Source organism: Perca flavescens, chromosome 4 (genome assembly GCF_004354835.1).
Source record: "Perca flavescens isolate YP-PL-M2 chromosome 4, PFLA_1.0, whole genome shotgun sequence".
In the NCBI taxonomy this organism is placed as follows: Eukaryota; Metazoa; Chordata; class Actinopteri; order Perciformes; family Percidae; genus Perca; species Perca flavescens.
Window position 1 is genome coordinate 5,869,195 of NC_041334.1, and position 12,606 is coordinate 5,881,800.

A 12,606-nucleotide genomic window follows, 5' to 3' on the forward strand; every position below is an offset into this window, starting at 1 on the left:
TATCAACTCAAGGTCTACTTGCTAGCTTGTTCCAGAGTTTTCAATTACATACTGTGGTCTTAATCAGAGAATCTGGTCAGGTAGTTTAGTTACCAGTAGCAAACCTAAGTATGGAACTTGAGTTATCTCAAAAATAACTTTAACACTCGACCTGGGTAAGTTTAGAGAAAGCTGGTGATCATGGTTTCTAGAAACGTTGACTGGTTGCAAAATGCGGTCCCCAGTGTCAAAGTCACATGTGGTTGAAAGCTCCAGAAAAAGCTAACAATTGGACCTTGAGTTAATACTTGTGTTTTGGAAGGCGGTGACAAACAATGTTGTCCGACTGATAGGGCTGCTAGATCGGAAAACTCTCATACAGGTCATTTGGTTACCTGTATTGTCATTTAGTTTGGAATACTTGTTGCACTGCAGTCAAACCAAAAGTGCCATTGGTTAACCCAAACTGCAATGATCTTCCAAACAAAACAATGCAATGAAGCGTCACCTGCAAAAAACCATGTCCCAAATGTAGATCAATATCTGCATCAATTATCAGTCACAAGGTTCTTGAGTGCCTCCCATATGCGACTGTGCACTAAATATGTATGCTATCCCCATGCCGTGCAATAAAATATAAAGACTTAAGTGACTGAGAAAGCTAATGGACGATTAGATGAGTGGGCAGCTTTTGTGACGCATCGCAGGAGGTTCGGAGCTTAAGGTACTTGCCGTGTGATTGCAGCCTCACTCTGCTCCAATTAACGTTTCTGGGCATTTCTCCACCACCGCCGCTGCTGCCTCAACCGCTGGTGCCGGCAGGAGAAAAAAGGAACCACAGGCAGTCACTGCACGAGCTGCCTCGCCATGTTCAATCTTCATCCTTTTTCTCTTTTTAAGGCAATGTATGCTTGAATGTGGCACAGAGCCTATACAAGAGCGAGAAAGTTTGTGTCTCGTATGTTTAGACATTTCCTGAATATTGTGTTTGAAGCAAGACATGTCAAAGTAGTGTTTGGTTCTTGAGAGTACTAATTCAGATACGAAAGCCTCTCCTGTTATCCTCAATTCCCCAAGTATACCCAACCAACCCCCACTGCATTGCTATCAACACCCCCTCTCTTGGATCCGGCTCTTCCTCCTTCCCTGGCTCGCTCTGTCGTGCGGATTCGACGGAGCTGAAAATACATCTCTGAACTCGGCGTCGGGGAGGCAGCGGGAGACAAGGCTTGTCAGCAGGAGGGTGGAGAAACAATGGAGGGAGGGGGAGTCAGAGGAAGAGGAAGAGGTGGATGTAGGGAAGGGGGGCCAGCGGTTCTATCTGTCGTCGATGAAGACCCCTCTGCCCCTAGCCATTCTGTCAAGTGACCCGCCGCGCTGCACGCATCACCCCATGCCCCAGACACTCGTACACACTTCCTCACCCTTTATTTCCATTCCTGTCACCCTCCTTCCTCATATGTTTTCATCGGAACAGTGGATCGAATGCCATCCCCTCCTCCCCTTCTTCTCATCTCTTATTATAATTTCTCTCCCTTTGTTGCCAGATTCTTTTTTCAACCCCTCCTCCCACACCTTTCCTTGTGCTTCCTAATTCACTTCCTCCTCCTTCTTCCCCCTGATGACAACTCCACCCTCCTCCTGTCACACTCTCTACTTCCTCTCCTCTTCCTCCTCACTGAGGCAGATTAATGATGACGAGTTGATGAAAATGATGAGAGGACCTTTTATTCATTTTATATCATTGAACTTGCACTACCTCTACTCTGCCAAATGCCAATAACTGATTTCCAATGCTAAATATGACAATCTTATGAAAAGTTTTATGTTGCACCAGGTAATGTATGGCAGAAACAGGTAATGTTTCTATTTTTTTTAGGATCTAATGGACAGCTTTCTTTCCAGCTTTGCAGCTGTGCAGCTTTCTCTGAATACAACCCTCAATTATTGCTCTTCAGGAGTCACTTTAGTTTTAACCCTTGTGTGGTGTTCATATTTTTGTTATATAGCCAATGTTCCTGGGTCTGGTGGACCCACCACATTATCAGGCTTTTAAATCAATACAGCTATGACAATTTTTGTAAAAATACTTAACAGATGTTTACTTTAGCTCAATTACCAATGATATATACATCATTTATGGTTCATATTTGCCATTTAACCCTATGAGATCACATTTATGATCATATGATCATTTTCGTTTTTTGTGAGAAGACAAGGAAATTCAATTATAACAAAGGTTAAAAAAAAAGTAGAAACAAGATTTTTGATCATTATTGGTGCTTATTTCTAAGAACTTAATCAGAACAGGTGATCGAGCTTGAAATGTAACAATTTTGTAACTTTGTGTGGGAATAGAAGGTGCAGAAAGACAACATTCCCGCACACATACACATACAGACGCACAGACACACACAGAGATGCACAGACACATAGACACACACACATACACACAAGCAGCAGGCCCAGTTATGAGGAGGACACAGTTAAGTTTCATAGCACCTACAATTTTTACACAATTATTATACTCGGGTCCAGTAGACCCGAACCCCTCATATGTAATAGTTATGTGTAGGGGGGGTGTACCGTGTGCAGTCATTGAAAATAAGTTATTTTTTATGTTCTTCACAGAAAATGAGCCAAGGCCAGTGAGTTTGAGTTAGATGAAATAATAAATAGCATCATTTTTCTTTTAGAAAACATTGAAAACGGGTCCCACAGACCTGAACACCATACAAGGGTTAATTTAAAAATCATCATTTAAAGCTGCACCATTCAATATGTTGTATTATCAAATGACTTTGCAATATGAAATTTAGCAATGAGCTGGTTAACACTGGAACAGCTAAGGAGCCAGGAAAATAGAACGCTAAGACAAGAGCAAATATTTGGACTATATAGTTCCATCGTCTTCAACTGGACAACAATATTCATCATTGCAGGATGTCCCAGCACCAACCACACCTGACTTCCATTTGTATTTTGGGCAAAAAAGGATTATTCAATGCATTTTAGCAGGGATGGTGAGGAAGAAAATAGCTAATAGTTAGTCAGTGGGTTTCCTCGTTGGCTAATGCAACACTTTGGTTCATTAGAGTATAGCTAAAAACAAACAGTCAGACTTTCATTAAACATGTTGCGGATGTTGTAATGCTAACTCACTGAGATTTGCTTTGGTGCCAGCCTTAGCCCTGAGCTAAATAATGCTTCCCAGAGATTAACCTTTCTGTTAGTGCTGCCCAGTCTTTTAGTCTTTTGCATTTTTAGTCATGAACTGGTCTTGCATTGCTAGACCATCCTCCACAGCGCTGTGATGGAGGGTCTGGCACACAGCATTCTGGGATGGGAGAAAAACTTGCTCTGGATATTGACATTTCTTTAAACCAATCACAATCGTCTTGGGCGATGGAAGGAACTTGTTTTGGTGGAACATGTGTACGTTAAAAAGTTGTTTTAGTTGTGTAACAGAAAACTCAGGGAGTACAGTAGGGGGCTCAGAACACAGCCCTGAGGTGCTCAGGCATTAATATCTGATCAAAAGCTTTAGATCTCTGACCAAAATCACTGAACTCACTTGGCTCAGAAATTTTAATCAAATAATCTCCTCAAGGCTAAAGCTGAATTCATAATCCACCGTACAAGAGTTACATATTACAATGAGAGTGAAAATTCAAGTAGACCCTTCTAGCTGCCATGATAAAACCAAATGAATAATTTTTCCACCATTAATTCAATCCAAACTCCATCAGGACCTGTTTCTTTTTTTACTTTTGGATTGTTTACGCTCATCAAATATCTTTTGTCAGAGCTCAAATTATAGCATCATTGAAAAATGAGGACGCATAATACATTGTACATTATACAAGTGCTTACTCTCTTAGAACTTAAAGAGGCTTTGAATATGATGCAAAGAGCAAAATCGCCAGGCCTCGATGATCTGCTTCTGGAGCTGTTCCTCGACTTATGGGATGTTATCGGGCCATTGCTCTTAGATTCTATTAATTCTGCCCTAGACACGGGGTCCTTTCATCATGACCAAAATACATCACTAATGTCAGTGACAGAATTTACTAAAGTTTTAGTTAGCAGACTTGAGACATACAGTATGTGGGCAAGCTAATTAATCATGACCAAACTGGATTTTTTTAAAGGAGGAGACTTATGTGAGACCATAATACACTCATGGTTCTACCCTGAGCCTCCATCGATAGAAGAATGCTTAAATAATTTTAGGGATATTGCTTTCATGGAAAGATCATTAGCTGTAATTCTGAAAATGCGGGAATCCACTGTACAGGCTTGGGATGTCCTCATGGGTATTCTTTCCAATCCACATTTCTTTGCACAGATATGTGTCACGGAACAGAAAGGGAATTAATAGAAACTATACTGTAAATGTGTTTATCAGATTTCTCCATTTCTTTTTTTTGAAATGCCCATTTCTGGTGAATCTTGATTGCACTTAAAAAAAAGGTGTAATATAAAAAAGGAAAAACTTTCTTGCTGGAAGCCCTGTTTTATCATTTCATGAACAGCCTTATTTTCTTCCTCTCCACACACCACAGTGTGCTTCATTTCAGCGATGATTTTTGTTTGGGAGCTCACATTGTTAGTCAGTGAAAAATTCTCCTGTGTCAAGATTTGGGCTTGGAGATGTGATGGTATAGCATTGATTGTATTGCGTATGCCATCCAACACCAAGAAAGGTATAATTATAGATGTTCAGTGCAATTATGTCTGTCAATAGGGGGACATTGAATGAAGCAGGCACAATGCAAATTAAATCAATAGCATAAACGTAAAGGCTGTGAAACAGTAGCACTTGGATCTGCTTCAGAAAGCCTGGTCTCTGTAGTTTTCAGTGAAATGAAGAGTGTTGTGTGGATGATGTTGTTATATTGATCTGTCCTGACCTCTCTCATACAGAAAAAGAGACTGTCCTGGAGCCATTCGTGCTAAAGGACCTGCTGCCGTCGGCGCTGGGAAGTTACTATCGCTACACTGGCTCTCTGACCACCCCGCCCTGCAGTAAGGTAGTGGAGTGGATCATCTTCAGCAGACCTATCTATGTCTCCTACAAACAGGTGAGAACACAAAAGCAGCTGGAGAATAGTGCACTTGCTGTTTACAATGATTTACATTCATTTACACATATGTATTGTTTAGGTAAAAAGGTATGGAACCTTAGTGCAGCCACATTTTGGTCTGCTATCTCATGACAAGAACGGGTTATTGTATGGTATTGTACGAAAACATATGCACAACAAATCTGATGACACGCCTCTTCCACATTGCGTGGAAGTCTGGGACAGTGCCCAAGGAGTGGCAGCTCAGGGTGGTGGTTCCATGGTTCAGAAAGGGGAACCATGGAGTGTGTGCAAATTACACGGGGATATGACACTTCACAGCCTCCCTGGTAAAGTCTACTCCAAGGTGTTGGAAAGAAGGGTTTGGCCGATAGTCGAACCTCTGATTGAAGAGGAACAATGCAGATTCCATCCTGGTCCTGGAACAACGGAACAGCTATTCACTGTCGCAAGGATCGTGGAGTGGGCCTGGGAGCATGTGTTTTGTTTTGTACATCTGGAGATAGCATATGACCAGTTCCCTGTGGGGAGGTGCTGCGGGAGTATGGGGTGAGGGGGGGGTCCCTTTTCAGGGCTATCCAATTCCTGTATGGCCAAAGCGAGAGGTGTGTCCAGGTCGTCAGCAGCAAGTCGGCCTCGTTCCAGGTAGAGATTGGCCTCCGCCAGGGCTGTGCTTTGTCACCAATCCTGTTTGGGATATTCATGGACAGGATATGGAGTCGTAGTCGTGGTGGGGAGGGGTTGCAGTTTGGTAGGCTGGGGATCTCATCGCTGCTTGTTGCAGATGATGTGGTCCTGATGGAAGTGAAGGAGTTCAAGTACCTTGGGGTCTTGCTGGCAAGTGAGGGGGCAATGGAGCGGGAGATTGGCCAAAGACTTGCAGCTTCAGGGGCAGTATTGCATTCGCATTACCGCACCATTGTGACGAAAAGAGAGCTGAGCTGGAAGGCATAGTTTTTGATCTGTCAATTTTTGTTCCTACCCTCACCTATGGTCATGAAGGCTGGGTTATGATCCAAACAACTAGATCCTGGGTACAAGCGGCCAAAATAAGTTTCCTCAGGAGGGTGGCTGGCGTCTCCCTTAGAGAAGCTCCGTCATCCGTGCGGAACTCAGAATTGACCCGCTGCTCCTTTGCGTTGAAAGGAACCAGCTGAGGTGGTTCCGAATCTGGATGCCCCCTGGGTGATTGGCCATGGGTGATTGAGCATAGCTTGAGTTGAAGCTGGTCAAGGATGCAGCAACCGCAACATCTGACTGTGACTGGCTGAGACACATTTTGATAGAGCATCGGCATCCAACTTCACTGGGACTTGAAAAAACTTCACAATGTGCTAAACAGCATCTCTACCAGACCCTCCAACAATTCCCATAGATCCCTATGTTTCAAATAATTACACTTTCATCCAGTTATTGCAATAACTATGCAAAGGAAGAGTACAGGTATTTGCACATTTTACCAATTACCACACTTTTTCTGCATTAAATTATCCAGTTCACAACCTGTGAACTGTTTTGCTGCCACACAGAATTGTAATGTACACATGTATATAGGTAAAGCTAATTTCCACAGACAAGACCCGTGAAGGGTGATACTAGTTCCAATAGTCATTAAAATTACATGTTTGGTTGAAAATTAGTGCATAACATCAAAAAACAAGATCAACCATCCATTGCAACACACAGTCAGACAAATAAAACAAACCATACACCCGCCTTGACATAGTTGCGTATGCTAGCAATGCTAGAGTATACGCATCATTCGCATCATCAACAGCTAGCGATTTGAGACAAGGCTATTTCCAGGAACAAAATTTACATCGCTGGTGCTTGAAATGTTTGAGTTTGCTTCAATTCTTTCTTCATCTGTTCTTGAATGTGCTGCAGTGAGCAAATGAGCGAGCAATATCCTAGCATGCCATTCAGCGGTGTAACAGTTAAATGTGGTCCCCTCTGAATAGACTACCCAGTGTATACATAACGGACTAATAAATATGTCCTGGTGGCCAGTTAGCTCAGTTGGTAGAATGAATGAATGGATGAATGGTTGTCGAGAATATTGAAGGACAGACAGGCAGGCAGGCAGACAGACGAGAGACACACACAGACAGACACACAGACAGACAGACATAGGCTCCTTCCATTTTAGTTAAAGAGACTCTATCCTGAAGTTTTATCTCACTTTTTGTTATAAAGTAGTCTCATTTTTGTGTCAAGTGTGGTTCCTTGTTTTCTTTTCTTTTTCTTTTTGTTCTTGTGATTGTTTGTTTTGGGACCCCCTTTGAAGAAGAGGTGATACATCTCAAGGGGTTTCACTTGACATAATAAATCTATAATAAATCAAACTCTTGACCTTTTTTTTGAAGGGACAGACCTTTATGATCAGATTATACATGATTGAAGGCCTAAATTAAAAATTACACATGAAAGTAGCCACAGTTATATATCACAGGTTGTTGCCTTTTATTCAAATGTAAAAAAGTAATGCACTAATTCATATATATATATATATACTGTATATATATGACAAGTGTAAATTAATTTGCATCTATTCTGTTTATTCCTCTGTCAGTTTATTTCAGTCTAAATAGATGTGAAATGTGTTCCTGTTTGTTTTTCATGTGATGACCCGGCTTCATTGGCAGGATGACAGGTCTGTACACACATACTGTCTGCTGGCTGCTTTTTCCACCCCATGTTTAAATCACTGTTGACTAAGCTGTCCATCACTGCACCTATTTAACGTCACGTTCAATTAAACTGCTACTCTGTAAATATCTATAAAGTTTCCAAATGGTTACGAGGACATAAACAGTGTGGTTATATTAAACTGGATGATGGGAAACATTGTTGTTGGTCAGCACTGTCGACACAGTGACACATTGTGAGATATTTGTCAATGGGGCAAAAGATTGTGTGGCCAGTTCACCAAAGTGCAACGCATTCTCATGAACGGGCTTGTATGATATGTTACGATATTACAGCGACCGCTGGCCGGTCACGTGACAAGTTAAGCTGTATTTACAGTCAAATTTAGCCGAGAAAAGGTGACTGTGAGCCGTTACAGAGCCTCGTGAGGCTGTTGCAGTTGAGTTTAGCCAACAAAAGTTGACTGTTCTGCAGCAACGACAGTTAAGTTTGACGCCAAAACAACTAGTTAAGATTGGAAAAAAAGATTGTGGTTTGGATTAAAACACCAGCCCCCTAAAGTAGTACTCCCAGAAAACGAACACCCGTTTCCTGGGTGAAAGTCTTCTCTATTCCCCTTAAAGTGATGGTTCGGAGTAATTTCACCCTAGGGTCCTTTGCACCATGACCTCGAGCCAAACACTCCCCCAGAAGCTTTTTTCCCCTGGGTCGAACATTGGAAGAGTTAGCGTAGAGTAGCGTTATCTGCTGAATAGCTTAGCGCAGGGGCTAATGGAAGTGTCTCTTAACATTACCCCACTAATAATGCCCAAAATGATACCAAACGTCTACAGTAATACAGGTTATGCACTCATAAAACAATGGATTGGAAAGTTTGTAAGTACACCAGAAGTGTATGTAAATAACACTTGCGCTGGCTTCTGCTCTCTGCTGCTGCTGCTGCTGCTTCTGCTGCTGCTACTACCGGGCAGTAAGAGTGCTTAGGGCCGTCTACAAATTACAACACCGCAAAGAGATGCAACAAAAATATTCATTAATTAAATGATTAAATAAGGTAATGTCTCCAAACTTACCTCAATTATAACATGTCTCCTGCTAGTTATTCTACAGCACTTACTTTAAAAAATAAGTTAAATTAATAAATATTTTATGTTTTTGCATCTCTTTTCGGTGTTGTAATTTATAGACGGCCCTAAGCACTTGTCTTACAGCAGCAACAACAACAGCAGAAAGCAGAAGCCAGCAGGCAAGTGTTATTTACATAAACTTCTGGTGTACTTACAAACTTTCCAATCCATCGTTTTATGAGTGCATAACCTATTTGTACTACTGTAGACGTTTGGTATCATTTTGGGCATTATTAGTGGAGTAATGTTAAGAGACACTTTGGATCCATTAGCCCCTGCGCTAAGCTATTCAGCTGATAACGCTAACTCTCCCAATGTTCGACCCAGGTGAAAAAAGCTTCTGGGGGGGTGTTTGGCTCGAGGTCATGGTGCAAAGGACCCTAGGGTGAAATTACTCCGAACCATCACTTTAACTTCTTCCGGGACATGAACTCTGCTCCCCCGCCTCGAAAGCCCTATGTTTTAGGACGCACCCTTCCACGGAGATCTCCCTACGCAGATCTTATACGCTTATATAGTGGCAGTCAATGTGGTGCCGACATTAATAAATATGTGTAATAGATACAAATTACAGTGATTTACCTTTCGTAGCTATAGGTATTAGGCCGGCTACTCACTGGATGCGTGGCGTGAGCGTGGCGTTTCTATTGCGTGGCAGTTGCGTCATGTTTACTACGTCTTTGCACACCAGTAACATGTCTGACGCTGCTGCTGCTGCTGCTTCTAGCCTTGTCTGTACACATGTATGTTTCCCATTGATAAACTGCACTCAAGCAGTAGTATACTTCATGTTAAACATACAGCAAAGATAATATTGGCAGTATTGACGGCAAAATAGGCTACAGAATATTTAGTTCTGTATTGACAGGTGCAATATTTGAAAATCCATAATTATGTATTATTATTTCTTTAAATATCTGCATTTATGTCAAAACCGAGAGACTTTCAAACTTCCAAATTTCATTTATGAAATGTATTTGTATCAAAATGACATATAAACATCTTTTCCTATTTTATTTTGAATGGAAACGCTTTCAACACGCTTGCGTCGGTCCTATTTCTAGCATGCATGAGACGTATGTGTCACACAGGCAGTGTGCAAGCTCTAGCCTGTTAACATGGGAGCCAAAATAAAAACTGACCCCCCACGCAGCTCACGCCACGCATCCAGTGTGTAGCCGGCCTTAATGGTTCATGAGAACAGCCTGCAAAGTTGAACTTAACATAAAAGCACTACACAAACTGACTTAGCTAGCTCCAAAAGGGAATTGACTGATTGCAGTGAATTTAAGATTTTCCGGTCCAGAACTTCACTATTGTAATGCTGGTGTGACTGAGCCCTGAGGGAAGAAAAAACTTCAATAGGACACCAAATGGCCCAAGTGACCTGGCTGTCCGACAAGATAACCAAAGGGATTGTAGATGAGGCTTTTTGTGTTATAGAACAAGACACAGTGAGTGGCTTGCCACAGCAAAAAGAAAGATCACATAAGAAACAAAGGCATTACACCCATGGTGATTGAAATATAACAATAACACAGTAATCCTGAACAACAGAGTGTTGAACTATGTACTAACAGTAGCTCCTTTGTGTTTTTAATGTCATCTGTTAGTAAAGTCCTAGTATCCTGGTGTGCGCTGGAACTTGGATCCTTTGGTTTTCATAGATAGTTGTATTAGCAGACATAAGTTGGAAATGTTTAAAAGTATTAACTGAGAAGGCAAGGACCGGAGATTAGACTCCATTAATAAACCAGCAGGTGTTGGAGCTGCTGGGTTATGAAAAAGCCAACAAATCCCCCAAACAAAATTACAAAATATGTTGTTTGTTACTGATCCTTAACTTAGCCCTGCACTATTTAGTTACTGTTGCTAGAGCAAAGGACTTTAAAGATTGGAGCAAAAAGAGGATTAAAGGAAAAAATATGAGAGAAGAGATCTCCCTATTGAACTTTCCTATCGAACATTTTTCTCAGCACGTACACTGCAACTCTGCTGGAGAGACTTTAGTTTACTTTAATTTATTTGTTTCACAGAACATAAAAAACAAATTACATTGAAGAAATACAAAAATGCATATGAGGGTGTGGCACAAACATGTAATGGTTCATATAAAAAAACACACACACACAACGGACATAAACAAATGTAGACATACAAAATCAAAAATACATTTTAAGTGTTAGTGTCAGAGAGAGTGGTCACACAACTGAAGTTTGTTCACCAAACCCAGTGGCATTTTGTTCTCTCTCTTCACACTCAAATCACAGTATATCTACAGTAAAGTCCAACATTTGTTATTTTCTTGCCAATAATGATTTAGTTGTAAAAATAGAAAGTACAAAACTTCCTGTGTGATACTAGCCTGACAAGCCAGACCCACATCCAGATGTTGGGTCTGGGAACTCACCGTTGACGGAGCTCTATCCGAGGGGCGAGATAAACGGTTGTTTTTCAGATTCCCTCTGCACGCAATAGGATAGCGCTACAACCAGGCAGAGCAACGAAGAAGCTAGCAGAGCTAGTTGATAGATTAAACTTTAAACTTTTGCCGTCTCCGGTCGGCAAAATTCCGAACACAGCTTCCTTTTTTATAATTTTTTTCAGTGCCGTTTGTTCTTTTCTCAAAGAAAAGCTTAACTCCAAGTCTTCCAGAAGACCGCTGTTTCCAGCAGCAGCAGCCATAAGCCCCGCCCACCAACTCTATACACGATGTGATTGGCCTGACCAGAGTTTGGTTTTTCCAGCTCGCAAGTCAACAGAGAGTGCCTAGACCCCCCCCTCCCCCGGCTGCAAATTACATTTGCTTCCGCTAGGGTGCGTCTAGATTTCTAGGCTAGTAGGATACACAAACTCTGCGGTGAACGTTTGATTTTTAAAATCAAATATAAAAGCTAGGATCTGATTGCAAATAACATTTTCTTTTAGTCAGAATGAATGTGGATAGTTTTTTTCATGCATCTGAATAACTGATGATGTGAAAAAACATTTTAATGCTGAAATGTTTTTTTTTTTTTGTATATGTCATTTTAAAATGCAACTTTTTACCGAAAATGGTGTTAAACTGAGATAAGAGTTGTTATTTTAAAAAGAACAGCAGCCCTAGTGTTTGTAAATGAGAAAATGTGGAAAAAGGTCTTAAGCTCTCGTCTTCCTTACCCTGTCTGAAGAACACTTGGCAGACTCGTCCCCCTAATAAGACCAAATGAGTTTGCTTAGGGCAGCAGTGGAGCGAGCCAAATGAGAATGAAGCTGCTCCACCTTAAAGTTAGAACACATCAGACATGATTAAGCTATTGTACAAATGGATTGATGACAAAAAGTTTCTCTTGTGATTTTGTGAGACTGATTAGACCAAGTTGGACTGAGGCCATTGGAGTTTCAGTCTACACAGAAGCTGTGGTGGTAGCTCCTACGAGCAGTTAACTTCACCTAATTAATTGAAGAAAAAGATCAATTTAAGAGTTGTAGTCTGCTACGTCGATCTCATCCATGCCTGTCATTATTTTTGTCGCCATTTTTATGTTGGTAGTTTTCATGGATGCACAGGAGCTATGTGGCTAGCAAGCGCTGTAGGATTATGTCCTCATTCTTAATCAGAATAGTTTCTTAACCCAGAAGAAGCCCAACACCAGACTTACCCTATTTGAAGAACTGACCAAATTGGTCTGGAACCAGGCTGCTCTGCAAAGTATACAATCCTTGTTGTTTTCATCTTATCCACCAACTCTACTCAGACATTTTTCCTCAGATTCTTTCCGAAA

The 12,606-nt window shown here is 41.3% G+C and overlaps 1 protein-coding gene across 2 annotated transcripts in view; it reads left to right on the forward strand.

Moving 5' to 3' along the window:
* The window catches only part of ptprga (protein tyrosine phosphatase receptor type Ga), a 509,782-nt gene that overhangs the window by 397,307 nt on the left and 99,869 nt on the right, over nucleotides 1-12,606 (forward strand). For both annotated transcript variants that reach the window (XM_028575592.1, XM_028575593.1), the window contains exon 7: nucleotides 4,906-5,063. In XM_028575592.1, coding sequence (XP_028431393.1) covers nucleotides 4,906-5,063 — 158 coding nt within the window. The remainder of the gene's footprint in view (nucleotides 1-4,905; nucleotides 5,064-12,606) is intronic.